Source organism: Buteo buteo, chromosome Z (assembly GCF_964188355.1).
Source record: "Buteo buteo chromosome Z, bButBut1.hap1.1, whole genome shotgun sequence".
Lineage (NCBI taxonomy): Eukaryota > Metazoa > Chordata > Aves > Accipitriformes > Accipitridae > Buteo > Buteo buteo.
This window is the reverse complement of record NC_134204.1, coordinates 37,938,162-37,960,811: the sequence shown is the minus strand read 5'-3', so window position 1 is coordinate 37,960,811 and position 22,650 is coordinate 37,938,162. Positions and strand designations below refer to the sequence as shown.

The window sequence follows — 22,650 nt, the reverse complement described above, 5'->3', positions numbered from 1 at the left end:
ATAAAAATTCAGAAGCCTATAGCAAACAGAAAAAACAAAGGCCAAGATTTCTTGGTCACCAGGACTCGTACACTCAGTTTTAGTTCAGAGGGTAAAGCTGCTGGTAGGGATGGGGGCAAATGGGGACATCTTTTGACTCTAAAGCTGGCCCAAATTCATTCAGCCCTTATGTGTGACAGCTGTAGCATTAAATGCAGTCATGTGGATATAAAAATGTACTTTATGTACACAGCCTGGTATGATGCTAAAAAATCTACAAACTACTACCACTGTTGCTACATCCCTCACTTCATTTAGATGTAACTAATTTAATTTGCAGATTTTGCCCATTTTAATGGTCCAAATCTAAGTGCAGCAGTTGGGACAGATCCTGTATGTAGACGACTGTTTCTGGAATACAGTGGAAATTCATTACCTCCTCCGCAGGATGCTGAACAAGGAAAAAAATCAGTTTCCCTCCATCGGTGAATGATAGGCTGATAGAAGATAAACTGAACTGAACTGTCGGCAGCACCAGCATAACGGATCTGAAAAAGATGTAAAGCCAAAGAGTGAACCTGACATAAATATCAGGAAGAAGCATTCTGTCACATGCATCTTGCAGCTTTGAGACATCTTGCAGCTACATGAAGTACCAGAGATACTTTGCAATAGGAAAATGAAATACACAAAATAGAGCATAGATTGGTGGCAAAATCTTAGCTGCAAAACACAGTCAAATAATTTCCAGGCATAATTAGTGGCATTTCTGACCATTCTGAGACTGCATTCTGAAATAATGAATGCACAGTAAGTGCATGATTAGTGCTACTGAATAATTTTATAGGCACAGAGGATATGGACTTATCTTTACTCCATCAGAAAGCCACCTACCACTACCTGCTGTCCCTGCCATGTTTTCATGGATTTCAGATTTTTACTATTTCCCAAACACCTTCTGAGACCATGTATACTATATTAGATAGTTCAGAGTAAAAAATGGGAGCCTGTGCTGTGAGAAATACAGAAGTATAAAAATTTTAATTCAAGATTTTTTTGTTTCTGATGTGAGGTCTCTTTTTCATTCTTCTTTGTGGTACTGTCATTATTATAAGGCTGTCCTTCTGCTTACTTTATTTTAGCTGAAAACATGCTCCTTTCAGTTGTAGGTGTGGACTCTTGGCTGGAGCTAAGTGCATGTTTGGAAAACACTCTTTAGAGCCTACAAGTACTGCCAACTTTTAAGCCACCTGAGCTTCACTATGCTCCCAGTACTTTGTGTGCTGTAAACAAGAGTTTGTAGTGCAAGGAGTGCATTAAGAAAAGAGACCTTTGCACTGCTAAGGCAGCACCACTTGCACCTGGCCCAGGAAAAAATCCTTCCTCTTTGATAGCTGTGCTGATTAATACAGTTACGGGGACTTCACAACCTCTGCAGGGCATCCCTTGTCCTTACCTCTAAGCCTTTGCATGAGCAGCTAGCAAGGGAAGAACTTAAAAGCCACTCCTAGTTGATTATTTGTCCTAGAACATAATGTATTGGTGTTGCTTTGGCACCTCTGCACCAGTGCATGATGATATCTCAGGAGAGAAAACTGCCAAATGACAACCAGAAAAGATGGACCCTTCTCCAAGTCAGTACTCCTACTTTCAGCAACAATCCTCCCTGTCCTTTTTCTTTTTCCATGTTTTGAACAAGTTGCCCTGTTTTGGAAACACCATTTTTCAATCTGCCTTTCCTTTTCTCTCTTTCCAAATGCCAAGAGACATTGTCAAGGAGTAGACTGTGAAACAGAAGCAAAAATATGACAAATTGAGCTGAACAGCGTAATCTCAGTTGTTTGTTTTGTTTTCCCCTGTAGATGGATAGAAACATGATTACAAATCAGACTATACCTTGAAGACAAGGAGGAAGGCAAAAATACTGCAGAATATGTTGATGGCTGTAAGCGATCTGGCCCACTGAGACTAAAGCTGCCCTTTTCTAATTAGAGTAAACAGTGACGTAAATTCCCAACAGGAAAAAAAAATACAGCTGTAGCAATACAGCTTCTTCAGCAAATGGGAGGCCTTTTGCACGGATTAGTATCGTTTGAGTCTGTGTGTCAGGAACAGGATATCTAATTCCTTGTGTGGGGATGGTGCATTAATCACACACTTCAGAAGGGTCTTTCTGGGCTCATAAAAGCCTCATGCACTCCTGGGAAAAATGTTCTATTGTGCTGGAAGCCATTCGGGGAGGTCTCTGATCTGAATGTGCAGAAAAAACATTCATTGGGGAGAATTCTGCTCTTACTATTTGTTTTTTAAGGATCATCAGTGATTCTTAAACTCACAAGATCTGCTCAGCAATACAGTCTTCAGTGAATCATGAAGAACAGACCAAAAGCTCACACAGAGCCTTCTATAAAAGGAAGGGGAGGAAAAACAGTTCACATTAAAAAAAAATAATCAGGAAGACAGAAGAGTTCCTCTCCCTGCAGACTATTCCTGCAAGTCTGCAGAACTATTGCTCTGTTTTGACACAGAGAAAAGGCAGATGTACATCTTTTACAGCCTAACGTGGAAGTCACTCATACAGCCATGATAACAACATAGGTGAGAAAGAATTACAGTGAGCCACAGCCATGAGCTAAAATTATACAAAACAAGCAAATGAAAGAAGCAGGCACAGTATCATTTATTTTTTTAAGGAGTACTGTGAGCAGAAGAGGAACAATGTATGGTGATTCCACACAGCAAAAATTTCTTTCTGATTTTGTTTGACAGTTTGTTAAAGCTAAGATCTTGATCCAGGAGAAAACGTCAGTGGTTGCTTGAGCCTTGCAAAACTCAAAGTGAGACTTGATAGCTAAATGCTTTAAGAAATGTTGTGGGTTTGCTGCACAGGGCCAACTTCCACACATTGAAATACTCAGCTCTGGACTATGGTGAAATTTTTTACCCTTGCAGTATTTGCAACACCCCGCTAGCTATGAGAAATACGAGAGCTTCAAAAAGAGATGGTCAATTCTTGAGAATATTTAGTTAGTCCTCTAACAGTGAGTTTTGCATCCTTAGGTCACCAAAACAAAAAAAAGGCAATCGTTCATTATATTTGCAAATAAAATCCTACCTAAATTTTTTAATAGCAGACAGCAGAAGTACTCGGATCTTGCAGAGCACTCAGCCCTGCATTTGTGCATTGCAACTCCCTAGAGATCATCCTTTATTTCTGTTAGGTTTCAAGGGAGTTTGGAGTATTCTGAACATCAAGGGCAGCCCTCACCACTTTGTAAGACCCAAGAGGATATCACCAGTCTTATAAAAAGATGGTTAAAATTTGAGTCCTCAAACCATCCATCAATAATTAACTGTCTAGCCTACAGTCACTAGCAATAGAGATACCTATTTTTTCTTGTAGAGAGACCTTGGAAAAAAATCATCTCCTGTACCCTGCTTTTTTTAATTGATTTTGTAAATGACTGTCTGGGATGCTGCAACAGACGCACAAGCTGTTGCTTAGGTGAAGTTTGGGATTGATAAAATGAAGTATTAATTTTGGGGATATCCACAGAAAGTTGAATGAAAAAAACAGATATCATAATTTGAATAGGAAAGCAGCATAATCTTTTTGAATTATTCTGATCTGTCCCGTGACTAAGAGATGGCACTATCTGACTTCACCTTTGTATCATCTTGTTATTCCTATATCCCCCAACTTTGATTAGTTTACATGAATAAAACCAGGCAAGAAAAGTCCCCCAAAGCCCAACCCTTTCATGCTTGATTTTAGCAGCATATACCTGAACTGTTTGTTTATGTTCACTGAAGAACACATGACCTGGTCTACAAAACTGCAGTAGGTTTACTTGGGTGGTTGTGAAATTTAATCAGCAGCTTATAACCAGCAGTAATAGCCAAGCAATTATCAATGTTCATTGTAGGGTTAAACCATGAAAAATGTATTCAATAAGTTGTTCTTATTTTATGAAATTGTGTGTATTGGGGTAAGAGGAAAGGCACCATTTCTTTCTTGTGTGTGTGTGTGTCCCAAACTGGGGACAGGGAGACGGAATTATTATTGCATACCATCTTTTGTCTTATGAAATTTGATCTGGTATATTATGATCTAGCTCCATGTCACCATGCTTATTAAAAAAGTTCTAATGGATTTTTCCACATCATTATTACAAATGCTTTCTGCAAGTGCCAAATCCCAAATCATCAGGTATGATTTATTAATGAGAAGTTCAATGTTGAAGTCTTCTAAGTAACATATAAAGAAACTGGGGATGAGGTTGTGGAGAACCATCATCATGTGGCATATGTAATTTTGTTTTTTTCATGTTAGTAAAAACAAAGGTTTTGTATGATGCTTTCCTTTATCTACTTAGAGTGCTTTAATATTCCGGTTTGTATGTAGTGATACCTTACACTGAAAAAGGAGGATGTGCAAGAGATTTGTTGCTGTTCATAATTTGTTCATGAAGCAGAAATAGAAGCCAGACATTGTCATGGGAAAATAATTTTACAAGCTTGTTTAAACTAACATAAAAAGTACAAAAAAATGTAAGTCATGAGAGATGCTGAAAGCTTTCAAGAATACTGTCTAGCACAGGACTACACCATCACTCCTCTGAGCTTGCCTTTTAATTCCCTTGGAAAGCTGAAGGGACCTCTGCCTTTAAGCTCCAGGGAACATGTCTACTGTCCACTTCAGCATTCATGTCCCTTGATGGTGATAGCCCTGTGTTGGATCAGCTTGGTTTTGGGGTTGTCTTTATATGGAAGGCAGCTCTGTCTGATGCTTCTCAATTCAGCCTCTAAATCAGCCAGAGAATTTGCTGTGAAATTACATTATCACCAATTTACATGCTTTACAAAGCATCTCTGAACTTGCACACCATGCCTCAATCTTGGATTAAGCTGTGTTCCTTTAGATGATTAGGATGACTGCTAAAAAGCCCTAAGACTAAATCTCTCACAAAGCCAAAACAGAAAGCTAGAAGGTTCAAATCTTTTCTGAAATTCAATTATTCTCCACAAAGGAAGAACAAAATACAAAATCAGTGCAATGGACTGACTAGGATAGCTGGGAGCAATGGAGCCTGCTGTATCAGCTGCAATAGCTGTGATAATCTGTACAGAATCCACTACTAAGTGCAACAAAAGGAGAAGCTTCTCAAATGAGAAGATCAGAATTATTGCACAGACTAAGGGCAACCCCAAATACACCAAAATCATCCCTGCTATTCTGTGGATAGTGCCCATAGCACTCCACTCATCTATAGAAAGACCATTTCATCACCACCAACATGCTCCCAGGGTGAGAGAATTCACCTTTGAGCAAGCCATCTTAATCCCCACTGCAGAATATTTATCAACCTTAATTTAATCATGGCAATACCTAAGAAATTGATGTAAAAAAATAGGAACCTATTGTGATAGATACTGTATAAAAATAAAATGAACAAAATAAAAGACAATGTTTGCCACAAAAAAAAAAAATTGTTAAAATGATGAAAACTGAACAAGGTTGGCACCAAAGCTTCATAGTACTTAAAACAGACTGATTTTTAAAATAGATAGTTTTGGGGAATTTACACATGATACTAGAAAAAAGTTACAGAAAAAGAAAAGGAAAAATTACAAAGAACAATTTGTTAGAGGAAGAGAAAACAACATGTCTAAGAAACTGTCTCTATTGCCTCAAATTAAAACCTGACAGTAGATTCCAGAACAGCATTATTTTAAAGAAGTGTGTAAGATTAGTGATAATATATCTCCAGATTCAAACAGCATCTTCCCAGTAGTTTCAAATCATGTACTCTTTGAAGAACACAGGAATGCAAATCACATATGATCACATTTGGCCTATTTTCATGAACAAGCTATTGTTTAAACCGCAGGAAAATAGAAAATCGTAACAATATTTTTTAGAAGGGGCTTCATGAGTAATGCATTTAACTGCAGATCAATAATCTCTATCTCTGTTATGGAGTCAGTAGCTAGAATGAAAAAAAAGAACAGAACTCAAAGATGGGTCCCTTATGAGGGTGATGCTTTCTGAGCATTGTGATTTGCTTTGCTAAAGATTAACTAGGGACACTGATGAAGGCAGCTTAGGTACCAGTTTTCTTCCAGGTCACTCACCAAAGGTCCTAGACAAAGTTCACATGACTTAAGATCCTCCCATGGACTGATGACTGGGTAACAGAGAAGGGTCATATAACCTGTTCTTGCAATGGATGAAGGACCTGTGGAATCCCTTGGGGATTTGTGCTTGGGCATGACTTTTTAGCCAGACCCCCAGATGAACAGAATAAAGGGTCAACCATGAGCTGACCAAGTTTACTTATGAAAAAAATTATGAATGGTAGCTAGAAATGAAACTGTCTGTGAAAGCACTCGAAGTTTTGGCAGACGAAATTAAAGTTCAGTAAAAAAGAAATAATGCCTATGGGAAAAAACAATTAATTATATATACTAATTATACATTAAAATGTCCTTCACATTAGCTACTACTATTCAGAATGGTGGTAGGGTTGTTACAGGCATTCCTCTGAAAAATATGAGCTCAGTGTGCAACAGTTAAAAAGATTAATGGACTATTACAGAGAGGAAGGAAAAAGGAGAGAACATTACACAGCCGAGTAGAATACATTTGTGTCTGGATCATTATGGGTAGTTCACTCTTTCTCAACATATAATTTATCTCATATAATTAATCTACTTATATTAAATAAATATAAAACAATTTTATTAAATTTTATTAAACTACACATTTATTTATAGGAAATGGATATTTCCAAAATATACATATTTATGTCTATTATAAAAAATTATGAAAATATAACCACAGTGGAAACAGGAGAAGGACAGAGAAGGGAAATAAGGATAACCCTTTTATGGGCCATCTTTGATAAAAGTAAAGATTAATAGAGTAGGACACTAGGAAAGAGGCAAATGATAATGACAGAGATCACAAATATAGAAGTAATGGAGAAAGGAGATAAACAGCAGTAATAATTTTCTGTTTCTCAGAGTGAGAAACCCGGAAGGAATCAGTGAAAATATTGTACCAAGGTTTTAAAAATGAGATGTATACCTTATTTTACACAGTGCATAGTTCATTGTGGAACTCATCCCACAAGCTAAATGTTGTCAAAAGGGTAAATATAGCACAAAAGGGCCTACAGAAATTCCTGAAGACTGGCTCATTTGAGTCATTAGACACAATAGTCCAAATGCAACATGAGGGTCAAGAAGGAGGGTCTATGAGCAGAGGGTAACCTTGATCTGTTTCTTGCACTCTTTCTTTCAATGTCTGAAACCAGTTCCTCCGTGAAACCAAAACCTGACTGAAGCAGACATTTTGCTTGACCTAGTACTGCAGTTCTAAAGTACTTACAGATGGAGTGTGTTGATAAGGAGAATGATCATGTTCTAAGAACTATTAATTGAAATAATTTATATTGAACAGGCAAAAAAAGGTAGATATGAAATAGAATCTGTACACTGTTTTCAAAAAGACTGCTACATGTCTTTCCATAATTTTTACCACATTTGACAAAATAGGAGAAAAAGGGTAGATTTTTCTGAATTTGTCACAAGATCTAGTCAAGATAAATAATGATTAGGTCTCTTTTCAGGCTGGTCATTACTTGTGAGCTTGACCTAGAAATTATGACAACAATTGTATTTTTTTTTTTGGAAATTAGGAAATCAGAATGCATAATTTTTATAACTATTGCTAAAAACCAAAGTATTGAATGCAAACATAGGTTGGTAAAAGTCAGTGGTGCAGACCATGTTACAGAAGTGCTTCAACCTAAGTCCAATCTGCACTCCACAGAAGTGACCTCAGGAAGACACATATCTCAAGAAGTAGTATTGTTTTATGATGAAGTGACTATATTCCAATGGTCTCTTCTAAACTAGGCAAAATGTTTTGGTCATTTGACCTTGATAACACAAAACTTGATTCAATCATAACAAAACTTTAACTCTTACTATTTCTGTGTGCTCAGCCTTAATTCTAGCTCATCCGCCCCCAGGAGAACCATCCTAACCCTGGTCTGCCAGTGCTTCCAAAACTAGATCCTTCACCACTTCCTGCCTGACCTGCAGCCTTTTCCCAAACATGAAGCATAATCTCCTCTGAAAACCTTTGCCAACATCAAAATTAAATTACACAGAAGACCCTTACTGTCATCACCCCCAATTCCCCTATCTCTAAAATCCAACAATAAGCCAGCCATAAACAGTAGGTCCTCGCTGCTAGAGCAGATTCCATCTTTTGGCCTCTGCCCTAAAGCAAGTATTGAAGTAATTTCTTATTTCATTCCACAAGGTAAATCACTGTATGCTCCTGGTTTAAAAGTGATTATTTAATACAATCCTGACACTAGACTGACAAGGCCCATCAGCCTCTACGCCAGCTGGCTGCCTGTACATGCATTATCTCCTGCATGCCCTTGCAAGTCCCAAGAAATCAACCTTACTTTCTTTTGTTAACCTGGACTCCAATCAAATGCATTTCTCTCACCTGCAGTTTCTGCCAGTGCTAGATCACAACGGAGACAAGAATTGTCTGGCTAGCTCTAGTGCTCTGCATAACTCAGCGTCCAGTTTTGAGCTCCATTTTATGACTTTTTGGACAATTGTTGGCCAAAATCCCAATCTCAGCAGTAACTCTGCTCAATGGAACCCAGTCAGCACCATTTCTAAATCAGCCAGCAGTACCTCCAGCCACCAGCACAAAAAAAATAGCCAGGCAGTCTCTTCTGGCAGCAGCCCTTAACCAAAGCTTGTCAGCCCTACACTACAAAAGACAACATCAATACAAATCCAATCCTAATCCAGATACCTCTGACAGCCTCCAGGGAAACACTTACATGATCCAACCCTATACACCCCTGATGCAAAGCTGTTGGTTCCTGCAGGTCCTCTCAACAAACCTTCATCTTGATACCAGGGATTGAAAATCAACATAAACCTAGTCACATCTAGATCTAGGCCAACAGTGATTTCTCCTCCAAACCAGGCTGAAGACTGGACCACACTCTTTATTAGAGATTGTTTTAAACCCGCTGGTCTTTGCTGCCTCACACCTCAGCCACAGGGCTAGGGCCCTAGCTATGCAAAAACCACAGTCTGAAAAACAAACCCTAGCAAGCTGTACTTTGCCAAACCTAACCCTTCCCTGGCACTCCCCACTGGCTGTTTCATTAAGCCTATAACTCAGGTGGTTCATATTTGCAGTGCTGATTGCTTTAGTCAACCAGTGATGACTGTTAGCATTACATTATCAGCTGTAGACCCCACCTGACAATATTGATTCTTCCTGCTCAAAGGAGTGCAGTTGTGTGACATGAAATGGTCACTCCAAGTTTCTCTATTTTGTGTCTGAAATGGACAATATCGACAGAGGAGACTTTTTAGCACAGACAGGTGAATATGTGACCTTGGCAACACAGCAGATCAGTGGCAGCTCTGCCAATAAAGGACAAGTCCCCCTATGTGGTATTACTGCTCTGTTCTGTAGACCACAGTGCCAGCCAGAAAGATTTCCAAGTGGAAACTGACCTTCATCTCACCAGGATTTTAACAAACATGACAACTTTTTCTTTTATGAAAAAGGCATTTCTATTCATGTGAATCAGAATTTTGTGTTAAAAAAATCAAAACAGGAATTCCTCAGAATTTAGAAGCCAAATTCAAGTGGAATTTAAATTTGCTGGCATCTTTTCCAGGTCTTCTGCCTTTCAAACATTAAAAGTTTATAATGGAGATTTCTAATTCTCAAACTATGAATATAAGAAATAAGAACATGAAAAACTCCAGCTCTATTTTGTGATAAACCCTTTATTTTTTAAAGAGAGCGCTGTTCTACTGAATTATTTTTAACATTAACATATCTTGTGAAAAGACTGCCAAGAGTTTAGCACTCAAGGAATGTACTACTGACTATTACAAAGTCAAGAAATCTAGCAATTACACAATTCAGCTCCTACAGGAACAGCATGAGGTTTCTTCTTGCAATTTTAAAGCACTCCATGTCACCAAGAAAGAAACTTAAACGTCAGTTCCGACACTGAGTTTCTACTTCTGAATTATATCCAGGTGTCTAACATGACCTCTCTGAATAAGACCATTCAGGGTGAATTGAAAAGGATTATAACAGTCATTCTGGAGACAATGGTCTTAAAACTAGAGTTCTGCTACATCTACAAATTCATTTATATCTGTTTGCATAAAAACTGCCTTGTCCTGGGAAAGTAAATCTTGACACCCAAAGAGATCCCACTTCATAAGAAAAACTTGCTAATACCACAGAGAAACCTTTCATGTGATTTAAAAAAAAAAGTACCTTCACAAGCTGAAGGCAAAACAGTCATGGCTACAGTAAGTATGGAAAGCAGTTGCCAAGTCTGACATAACTGAGAGGTATGCACACATTTTGGTACTCATGTGTTAGCCTTATTTGTATGTACACTCCCATATCCAACAAAACCTAACCAATGAAATGTCCAGAAGCTAAAAAATTTTGTTAGAAAAATAATTAAACAGTATAGAATAATATCCTTGTTGCATGAAGTAATATCTAAAGTATCTTCTACAGCTGTTTATTAAAAAACTAAATGTGACTCAAAGGCAAGGAATTTTTAAGTGCCTGATCCAAGGCAAAATCTAATGCTAACCTTAGAAAAGATCCTATAACTGTGAACAGGTATTTTGTTTGGGCATTCTTCCATATCCACTTAAGACAATGGATATGTCAATAAATTAACACCTGCTGAGCCATGCTACTCTAACTTTCAAAAGGCGCAAACACATAGCAGAACTATTAAAATAGTTTAATCTCAACTCAGTAGTGTCTGTTCTGCCTGTGTGTAGCCAGCTTCTACATTCATATTGGACAGACAGTCATCATACAAAGAGGGTACTGCCTTTAATTTAACTAGTGCTTCTTACCTAGCACTTCTTACCTTGCTTTGATAGAGAAGGAAATGCAGGCACCAAGGGATGAAGGAATTTCCCCTCTCATAAAAGATAACAGTGGAAACACCAGAAACACAGTCCAACCCTCCTGTTACCATTTCAGGGCAACTGGTCTACATGACCACCTGTCCCCAACAGGTTTGTTCTAACTAACCAGGCTGCCTTAAATCCACAGACAGCAGAAATAATGCAAAGTGAGCAATACTGTTAACATCGCACTGATGTTCATCATCTGGATATGATCTGTAATACAGGTAATGTTTTAGGCATTTTGAATTGACCAGCATCTGTTTTATTAAGGGTTTTTCTTTCTGACCTTCAAAGAGAAAGGAATGCATTCTTCAGGTCAGGCTTCTCCTTGTGAACCAGTCCTGATAACTGCAGCTTGCTTTTTGTGCTGTTAACATAGCAAGATGGGTAGGGGACAGTCTACAGGGCTCTGCTACTTCCTGAGTTAACCCATTCCAGCCCAGCCCAGCTTAACCCAACCCAATCACTTATCACATTTTCCGGTTCACTGTTCAAACTTCTAGCTGCCATCAGCTCTAGGTTAAAGCAAATGTCATCTACCCTTGGGGCCCATGGTGAAAAATTTATGTAGTCCTGGACATGATACAGGTTTTACAGTTTTACAGCTGAAATCCTTCAAGTTCCTTGGACCTACTGGAAAAGGATTTATTTTACTGTAATTCCCAAACGTTCATTTTTGTATGTGTGTTTTCCCACAGAATGTGTGCATTGCTTCCAGCAATGTGTTTTATATTACCTGGAAGAATAGAAATGCTCTAATGGGAGGAAACAATTTTATTCTTATTGCCAGTGCAACACAAAGCAGAACTTCAAAATGACACCATGACTTCTTAAGCAAAGTCATCCCATTTATTTTGGAGCTTGGGGACCTCATTCTCCACCCCCTTACAGTCTTCTGTGCAAGTATGCTAGCATAAAGCCTACAAATTATGGGCCAAAGATACAGACTTTCTTTTTCTTGCTCGTCACAGACGAAGCAAGCTGCATGTCCTTGTTTTATAGGTACCTCAGCAGCACATACAAAAAGTAATCTGCCTTTTCTTGTAATGAGTTCATCTTTTCTCTTTAGGCCACACCTTGGGTATGCCTTTCTTGGCATAAACTCAGTCTCTTTTCTGAGGAGAGTCCAATGAGGCTTTCATCAGATAATTAACTATAAAGAATTTCATGTAGAGTTCAAGAGCTAGCCTGGACTAGGCTTTGTGGTAAATGCCTACAGGAAAATTAAGACCTAGAAAAATCTCTCTCATCTTTCTAATGCATCTTGTCTTACTTTATGTTGCTTTAAGAGGTCAATGACCAATGACCCTCACCTTGATAGTGAAGTCTGCATTGAGAGGCCCTGATATTCTTAATATCTCCTTGTCAGGAAACTTCTGGAAGTCGATGCTAGAATTCTCCACGAGGAAGGAGCCTGTGGAGCTGAGGCTATTTTCACTCTTCACACCTTGGAGAGTCTTCGTTTCCAAATCTGACAAATACAAACAAATTAACAGGAAACTAGAGCATTAAAATTTAAAGAGTAAGTGAGAGCAGAAAGGAAAGCAACACAAAACAATGGTGGTGCAAATTTGCCTCCTAAATTAGTGATAATGAAACTTTTTTGTTCTTTTCCACAGTTTATTCACATTCCCATACTTTCCTTTTCTTTTTTTCTCCTCCATCTGCTTTTTGGCTTTGTTCAACCCTTAGATTTCTAGCTCCGCATTCACCTCCTCACTCATAGGTCATGTTTTTACTCTCTTGCAGACATATTAATCCATTCCTAGTTAGGCATATTTGCTGTCATTTAACTCACTCTCAGTAAGTCACGCTTGTATGGGGAGCATGACTTAGACCTTCGACCATGAGTGCTGGCTTTGTTAAGTTGCTGTTCACTCTTTCAGTTCAAAGGTGGGTCACTAACCACATGTTGCTGTGGCAGACAATTAACTGAAACCAAGACATCCGGGAAAGAAGGATCAGTATGATAGCAGTCCTGCCTCCTCTCCAGAAGTAGTCTGATCCATCCCAGTGGAGTAGGAAGGGAAGGTGAGTGCTGAACCCTCCTGAGCTCTCCCTCTGTCTCTCTCTGCATTCACATCTCCCAAAAGTGGGCACTAATTCAGATACTGTTTGTTAGCAGTATTTCTGATTGTTAAATCATAATAAATATATTAAATCATTTATTAAATGGAAAAAAAAATCAGAACGTAGATCTGTTTCATCATCTAGCTAGCCTCCCCAACAACTCCAGATTATGCTTTACAGCACGTTCATCAGAAAACTGTTTCTTGTGGTTACTTCAAAGTGACAACACAGTTCATCATGAAGGATTGCAAAGCTGAAGTCCTTTCACATGTATTTGTGAAATTATGCACAAAATCTCCCACACAGAGAGGCAGCTAAGGCAATATCTGAATTAGATGGGGATATACTATTAATCTGTGATGGAACCATATTTTCAGAGACAGTAAATGGGAAAAATGTTTTTATTAGCAAGTATTAAGTTGTTAATTAGGGGAAAAAAGATAATTGCACTAATTAGACTGCTTTTCAAGATGGGTCATGGGAATTAATTCATGAAGGAAGTTGCTGAGGCAGTACACTAAGATTTGCTCTGTATTAATGAATTCCTTGGTTTTCAGTGAGACTAGTCTCTTCCTTTGTGATGCACTCGGCCATATATTTATTTCTGGAGAAGGCTGCATGCATCAGGGATAAATACAGTTTTAAGACTTGTGTGTATATAATCGGCCTCCTGTTGACTTCTCCCACTACCAAAGTTCACAGGGCAAAATAGTCCCTCCCCCGCAACTGGTTGTAGCTCATACATACATAAAATCCTTTAATGGGTGAACAGAAAGATTCATGGAGACATCTGAAACAAGAAAGCGATGTATTTGGGCTTATTCATGTTTATACAGAGCAGTTAATCTAAATCTCAACCAGTGACTCAGGCAGACCTTGCTGATTCAAATCTTTTTGTCCTGAAATGTGATATGGCCTGAATGAAGACAGCTTTAGATCAATCTCTCCTGCTAAAATCTCATTTTGCTCTAAGCTGTCTTATAGCTTAATTTCACTGAAAAAATAATAGAAGTATAACATTTTTCTGCCTTGGAAGAGAACATCTATACTGGGAAAGAAGACAGGAGAGAAAGGAAAAGTGCAAATCATTTACTGGGAAAGTAATAACAACCATACTGGAGCAGCTCAGGAATACCCAAAGGGCCACTTAAAACTCATGTATAGGCAGCATTTGAATTTTTAAGAAAAACACAATATATTTTTTCTTAGTTTATAACCTGTAATTTGCTGGTCTTTATTCACAGCTCTAAATCTAAAGAACCATTAAAAGGTTATGGAATGCCCACTGCTTTCTCAACACAAGCAGTGAGCTACAGAACAGGACTGATAAACCACCCCTTATTTTGCCACTCTGTACAAATTCTTTGGGCAACAGAAATCTGGAGAGAGTGGGAATGATTTGGTGTTTCACCTCCTTGTTGACACTAACGTTTGCATTTACGCTGACAAGCATAGAGGACTCCTAACTGGTCCACGCTGCAGGGAAGTCCTATTACATTTGGAAAAGAAGGGAAGCCCTACTTATCTTACAATAATTTGTGCTTTGAGAGGTAATGAAGTACAGTTTGTGTCTTTTATGACAGTAAATCCCATTTACCAACACTGTAGTGTTCATTTGCTGCTGTTGAAAAAAGGAGCATCTTGTGAGTAGCTACTGCACTGGAAGGTAAGAGAGAAGGATGCAAGGTGTTTCTATTCATGAAATAAATGGATTTGCCTTCAGGTCTCCCAGAGTATTCTCAAATCCTGAGACTTTTCTCCCACAGAAGGGATACACAGCTGCTGGGATATGCAGATCCCTGTCAGATGAAGCAGGGAAGTGTTATAGCCACCAAGTGATGGGCTAGCAGCACTCAGTGGTCTTAATTCCTTGGAGCAGTATCACTACTAAGGAGCTTGTTTTGACTCGTGCATGCTGTTTCTGATCTTTAGACTGTGATTTTGTGTGTGTGCCCCTGCGCATCTGTATGTGCATCTATGGGAGTGAGAGAGATTATCATAACAGAAACATGTGTTAAAGTCATGAGCAGCTTGACGGCTAAGCTCAGCTGTAGGGAAGCTTATACTTTACTGTCCTCAATATTTTTTCACTCAGTGGGATTTATTTTATTAATTTTAAACAAAAGCACTTGGCACCAAATGAGCCAGCTAAAGGATAAGCAAACAGAAATGACTGAAAGATTATGGAGGGGCAAAGGATTCTGCAATGTTGGCCAAGCTCTGCCCTGAAAAGAGCATGTACCACTCATGTAGTGGGGTCTGAGGAGAGCTTCTGAGGGCAGGACTCATCCCTGTGTTGAAATCAGTGATCTGAGAGAGGGAAACCAGACACCACAGTGTAAACAGAGCACTGCGGGTTAGCAAGGCTTTCTTAAACAAATGTACACTAACTTTTTCTACTTACATAAATGATCTGGTCCTTTCAGCACGAGGCGAACTTGCCTGCTTCCATAGGGAACAGCAACCACTGTATCATCCACTGTGGGAAGGCAAAAATGCATGGAGTAAATAAGCAAAGAAATTCCAATCTGTTTTCAAATAAGCAGTGAAATAGGTGCTTACAAGACAGTCAAAAGAAAAGCTTTTGGACCAATTAAACAAGCCTATGAATTATGAGATAATATTAAAAATCTGAAAAAAGAACTTGTTGAATGTTGTAAGAACCTTCTACTTAGAAGAACCCAAACCTGTTGATATTCTTTATTCTCAACTCCTTCACAACCATTTTTGGATTTCACAAGTAGCTAATAGCTTTCTATTTCACTACGACTCCATTTAAAACTCTTCCAGGTCTTTTGAATTGGTGTTTGTGGTGAAGTAGACAAGCATAAGCTTATTCTGATGTTTATCCAGGATAGCCCATTCCTTCACTTGGCTCCTTCCCAGTGGAACCCTACAGCTTCTCCATAACCCTGCCCATGCTATGTGATGATCTCCCACTGCCCTCAGGCATGCCTTCCTTTTCACACCTTTTATTTCAATGACTAGAAGTGCTATAATTCTGCTTCCCTTTCCACACCACTAACAGAAAGCCCCTGGAAAAAGAGAAGCCCATTAGACTGTCATGTAAACAGGTCTTAGAGCAGGATCTTGCACCTATGCAGCCCTTGGGAGCTTTGCCAACTGGATTTAAACTGAGGTGTGAATTAGCATGTAGGTTACACGCTGCTGTGAAAGTTAGTTAGGTAAGCATGTCTAAAGAGGCAGCAACCTCAGTAATGTCCTGAAGGGAAACAGGAAGGAAAAGTGTGGAAAGATGATAGAAAATGCTCCCAACTCTATGCCAGGGTTGTGGAGTGGGTGTCCAGAGAATGCTGAGCTGGACTAACCAGCAAGCCTAGGTTCTTCATTCACCTTTCCCTGTCCTTTCTGCCTCCTTCTCCTATACCTAGAAGTCAGGAAAGAAGAAGTATGCATGTCTAACAGGAGGGGGTTTTTTGAGAGGTGGTAGACATGACAGGAACGAAGCCTCTTTCGCTATCTGTTCATCAGAACTGTTCACATCTGTGTCATATAATGCCTGCTAGCAAGAATTATAGCTCTGGTCTCAAAGCAATGTGTCACTTTGTCAGGTAAGGCTAACTCAGCCCATAAAAGCATATAATCTTTCATCCAAACATATGAGGTGGGTCCTTAAGTTTCTGACCAGACTAAACTGGGAAAACTGTTCCAGCCTAGCTAAATCAGGATTCTCAGTTACCAGCAAAATAGTTATTAAAGAGGCAACAGAAAGACAGGAAGCTACAAGAAATGGGGACTTCTTTAAAAAAAACATATTCATCCAAACCTATAATATATCAAAAATGTGAAGTAGAGACCTTTTAAATTTTAAATTCAGTCATGCATCATAGGAATTTCTGACACTCTTATATTGGAGAGATTTATGGAATGAAATATCCATACTTTGTGGCCTCCTAATATCCCAGAAGTGAGGGGAAAAATGTAGGCAGTCTGATAAATCCCTGAGTATCACGAGACTTGCATGGAGTTAAAGCCTATTTATGTGCCCAGGCTCTTCTGAATGTTGTCTCCATTTTCAAAATCTGATTTGGTATGTTTCCTCAACCCATCCAAAAATTTCAGTGTCTCCTAGGACTTCTGTAACACTGGGGTTAAACTCTATTCAACACACATTCTGCTTATACATATCTCTGATACCACAATAATTAGCAAAGATAGACAGCTTTCATTTCTACACAGAATTCAGGTTTTCTATTTGAAAAGGCAAATATTCAAGTCTTACAAAATTCATTAAATATTGGTATTCTAACGCTGATTTTACTGGTGCCATTCTGGTACTCATATGCAAGATACCCAGTAGGATAAATACATTTTATCCATGTGGGGGAAGAAAATCCATGAGTATGACTTACCATTTTGCTGTATATATATCACATTTATTGGAATGAGTCTGGGAAAACAATACCTTCAATTTTTCAAAAAATATTAATGGTCTTTTTACAAGTCTTACTTAAAGACAGTCCCATGTAATTATTATATTTGACCGTCTCTCAGTTATGAGCTCTGTGCTGGAGAGCTAACAACTCACTGATATGTCACAGATAAATTGGGCAGTTTAAAGATCACACAAGCTTATATATCACATATTCTTAGCATGTCTCTTCTGCCCCAGGGTATTGCTAGGTCTATATTTCACCTGATCTTGTCGTTGCTGTCCATTTGAAATCCTAGCACACTTGATGTGAAATGCAAACCTCAGTAGGTTTTATGCTTATCACAGTGCTTCCTGCTTTCACAAAGCAGAAGCAGTAGGGACTGAAGGATAATTTCCTGAGGTTAAAAGTGATAAGAAGGAGACATTTCCTGTGAAGAGACATGTGAAAGTAAGCATGGTAATATTTAGTCACAGCTCCCTCCAACAATAAGCAAAGATGAAGATTGTGGAGCAGCTGTGTGGAGTACTTGGAAGAAAAGGTGCAAAGTGTGTTAACAGGCAGTTGGTTTTCTCCAGAGAAGATGCATAGGGAGGCAAGGGAGAGTCCCAGATAACTGAGAGGACAGTGGCCCAGGGCTGTGAAGAAAGTGCAAGGTTTCAGGCAAAGGTTATATGTCAGGTACATACATCAGATTCCTGTGAGAGATCAGTTTCTTCTGGTTTTGGATTTTGAATTTGGATTTTGTCCAAATAGTCTAACTGTCAGTTCTCATGATGAAAAATGGAGCTGTTTCTATTTCCCCATTACTATTGATATTCAATGGAAATCTGGAACTGCATCTCTTTTTGACAGCCATGGCAAAAGTAATCAGATAAGTATCTATCCTGCCTCAGCATAGCAATTTCTGCAAATCTCTTTTAAAAGTAACCTACTTCACTAGTAGATGTCAATCCTTTTTTAGAGAAATACTAACTTTGCACAAGGTGATTGGAAGAACTCACCCACCACTTTTGTGATCAACTCTTCAGCTCCTTGGTGAATACAAAGAAGCCTGCTTAAATACAGCTTATCTCTATAGGAAGGTACATACACTCTTTCCGAAAGGAGGTATTATAAGAAAGAGAAAGATTCACCTTCTGCAGAGTTAGAAAGATTGAACCACTTAAGTTTAGGACAAGGAGAAAAGGAATGAACAATGTTTTTTGTAGGTTTGGGTTTTTTGGTTTTTGTTTTTTTGGGGTGTGTGTGTGTGTGTTTGTTTGTTTGTTTTAAATAGAAACAAGAGCATAGACACAGGTGCTTCCTTTTTCATAAAATGTAGGAGAGAATTTGACATCCCATTGCCTCTTGCCCTGCTATGCTTCTGTTTCTGAGGCCACTGGGAGATGTATGCTACCCCTATAAATACTGAGGAAGCTGTTCCCATAGCAAGTGCTAAGTGTTTGAAAGGTCTATGAATTTCTTCCTAGTACTATCCTTCTCCTATGCCTCTGCCTGATATAAACAGCATGGAGAAGGGAACTGGATATGAGCATCAAGAGAAAATGAATCCAGGATGATGAGCTCAAGACTGTGTCTGGCATGGTTTTGAGATATAAACAACTTTAGAAACTATTGGCACAGCACTGGAAAAAAGGTTATTGACCAATTTCCCTAGCACAGTCCTCAGAATTGAATGCTGTGCTCTGTTAGGCAAGTAAAAATCCCAAGTAAGCCCACAGAACACCTCTGCTGATATCTGGTCACTGCTGCACAATGCCTCTTCTTTTTCTGACATTGTGTGGCAGTCTGGCTCACACAGGCTTTTAATGCCTTGTTCATACCATGGACAAAATAAACATTATTCTTGAGAACCAAGGATTATTTTATAGAGGTAACTTGGAATTAAGCTATTGACTAGCCAAAAGTAATCCAGTCATTCCAGCAAATAAATTAGGCCCTGATCCCTGATGTGGTTATGTAGATATGTTTACAGTGACAAATAAACAAGATGCTGACACAAACATAGTGCCAAAGTGACAGGTTTTTAAACAGTGCTGAGGAGAATAAAGGCAGAAAATAAACACAGAGTAGACTTTTTAAAGCTTTTCAACATTTAAAATCTCAAATTTTCACAGCACGTACATAAATCATTTGGGAGGAAACCTCAAAAAGAATTCATATTAATTCATATGTGAAGATCCGTAAGTGCGCCTTTACAATTGTAAAAAGCCAATTTAAAGGAGCACTAACTATTGACACATTCAAAATTCACTGTATTGCATAACAACATGTATGTCTACAGCAGGGGGGAGAATAATCACACATGGTTTATACAGCATGCATACAAAATCTGATTATCTACTTCAGTCCTGTATAACAATTATTTGCATCCATGCTCCATCCTGAACAATCCATTCTCTAACTTTTTTTTTTACATTTGTCTCACTCAAAGACTATGCTCTCTGCCATCTGCTCTTCTACCTGTATAGCATTCTTTATATTTAACAGCAAACCATTGGGAGTAGGGACTTCATGTTATTAACATTTTCATACTGTGCATAATATATTAGTGCCTTTATCCTCAGTAGAAAAGAGATGAGCACCTTTTTACCACAAAGCAACTGAAAAACATTGAATTATTCCTACAGGAAAAGACATTTGCCAAAAAAGTTCATAAATACTATCATGTCTCAAGTAGCCTGGAGATTTCTGAATTTGTTCATGCACATTGCAGAAACAGTAACAATGAGGTGAAATTCCATTCCTAAATCTTTGTGAATTATGTCCTTTGCACTCTAATGTGCAGTTCTGCCTCAGCAATGGAGCTCTTATGAGGATTACTCCTTTCCTTCCTTCATACAAAACAGTTTTTCTTTCTTCCTTTCTTTCGTTCTCTCTCTCTCTCTCTTTCTTTCTTCCTTTCCTTCATTTTCTTTCTTTCTCCCTTTGTTCCTCGGTTTGTTCCTTCGTTTGTTTCTTCCTTCCTTCCTTCCTTCCTTCCTTCCTTCCTTCCTTCCTTCCTTCCTTCCATCCTCCTCTCTCTCCCCATCTTCCTTCCTTCCTTCCATCCTTCTCTTTTTCTTTCTTCTACTCTCTCCCTCTCAGTTAGCAAACACAGACCCAGAGGTGCACTGTGCTAGCTACTGCTCTGTTTGCTGCACTCCACACCCAAGCAGTTATTCCCTGACAGAGAGAAGCTTTTGTAAAAATCATCTCTCACTGCTCCTAACAGAAACCGAATGTTACCTATACAGGAATCCCAAAGTGTACACACACAGTCTTCAGCAGATATTACACTGCTATTTGAATCTTTTAGGTCATGTGCTATTCAATACTGGGAAGAGTGCTCCAGAATGGTAGAGCTGGTCTGATTAAACTCTAGTGCCACTGAGTATGGCTGGGGGCAGGTTTGTAGGCTAGCACACATGATTCCTCAGGTGTGTCTACATAGGCATGAAAGTACACCTACCTTTTTACCCTTCCTTCATACTGACCAGACATGTGCTATCTCTCCTCCCAAAACTTTCATAGCTCCATCTATGGTGCTGTAACGAGGCTGGAAAGCCTGCCTAGGGTCCAGGATAAATGAGCTCTCTCACTGGGGCATGCTAATGCTACTTTACGACTCATGAGTTGAAGCTGGCTCAGACAGTATGCGGGAAAGCCCACATCTGTCTGTACCCATCCATGTAGGCACCTCCTGATGACTTAGGCGCCTCAGTCCACCCTAGGACTCAGCCTGCAGGCAGACATGCTGCAGGTGTAGGGCTGGGAGGAAGCACTGTGACAGGTTGCCCCCCCCTCACCCCCAAGGGACCCCCCTGCTGTACAGCAGCATAAAGCACTCTGTTCAGAGCAGCATGGACTGTGTCCTATGCTGAGCCAGCTAATACAGCAACAGCAGTGTGGCTGGAGCCAGCTCTTCTTGTTCTCTCTCTTCTCCCAAGCAACTAGCTAGCGGAGATGGGGAATATACTGGTGACTTTCCACAATCCTTTGTCCACTCCCACAGCCAGAGCTGTATTTTGAGCAAGCCTGATTTAACCCAAGAGGGAAGAAATTGTGGGGACAACCAGACTGACCACGATCATTCAACTGCCTGAGTGGGGTGAAATCTAGCTTCCAAAACGCACGTATTTCACCAAGAGTGGAAGATGGCACTTTACGAGAAGAGACAGCTTACATTTATTTGCTGAGAGCTGGGACTTATACTGGCCTCGAACCAGCCGGCAGGTGGACCCGTCGCCATTGCAGACCCCACAGTTATCTTCCTTGACAGCGCTTCCCAGCTGGCGGTCACAGCCAACGATCTGGCAAGAAAAAAAGATGTGCAGTTCAACGTGAGCACTTACTGACTGACTGCTCGATCCATCTCTGCAACTAATTACTGCCAAATTTCTCTCTCAGCATCTCTAGAGGGCCATAAAGTACCTTAACAATGAGAGAGGCTGCGCAAATCTGGCTGGGATTTTGAACTGAATTCAGACGTGAGATAGTGGAGCAGGTTAGTACTCAATGGCTTTTGCAGTCCAGAGAAAGAAAAGACTATTGTTGGAGGTTGTTTGTTTAGGGCATTGTGAACATTTCTTGGTCAGAGTCCTATCAGAAATTACACTTTCTAGAGTTTCACAAAGAAAAATGCCTGAAATAATAGATAAGAAGACAGCTAGGAAGCAGACAGATAGATAAAAGAGCAGCCCAGATAAATAATAACATGTCTTGAGATCTCAGTGAAATTTTACCTGCTATGCAGTTGGGAAAACCATGTGGTTTTAATTATGTTTAACAATAATCCCATTCCACACTATCAATGCCTGCATTCAGACATTGTTAAAGATCTGATAAAGAAGGAGGGAATGGTTAGAACAAAAGAACTGAGAGTCAGAAATGCTCTGAAACTGCTCTGAAACTGGCTTTATGCTTACATGCAAATTGTTTGGTTCAAAATTCTAAAAGTTTAATATATAAACTAGGCTTCTCAGTTTGCAAAAAACCTGTAGCTCCCAGGACAATCAAATATAAATGTATAATTAAATACATTTAAAAATAAATAAATGGAATATAAATTTATTTAGCACAGTGCTAATGTAAGCTTTTTGTTTGAACTTTGAATTCTGCATTCAAGTTATGAATTTTGCACACAAATAATTGAAATCCAAGAAATTAAGCAAGTCCATACAGTGTTATAATTATCTTTATACATACT

At 39.1% G+C, this 22,650-nt stretch overlaps 1 protein-coding gene across 3 annotated transcripts in view; it reads right to left on the bottom strand.

Moving 5' to 3' along the window:
- ADAMTSL1 (ADAMTS like 1) overlaps window positions 1-22,650 on the bottom strand; it is a 476,591-nt gene that overhangs the window by 110,879 nt on the left and 343,062 nt on the right. For all 3 annotated transcript variants that reach the window (XM_075019771.1, XM_075019770.1, XM_075019772.1), the window contains 4 exons: window positions 21,628-21,754; window positions 15,470-15,544; window positions 12,309-12,466; window positions 416-527 (listed from right to left, as the gene is read on the bottom strand). In XM_075019771.1, the coding sequence (XP_074875872.1) occupies window positions 416-527; window positions 12,309-12,466; window positions 15,470-15,544; window positions 21,628-21,754 (472 nt within the window). The remainder of the gene's footprint in view (window positions 1-415; window positions 528-12,308; window positions 12,467-15,469; window positions 15,545-21,627; window positions 21,755-22,650) is intronic.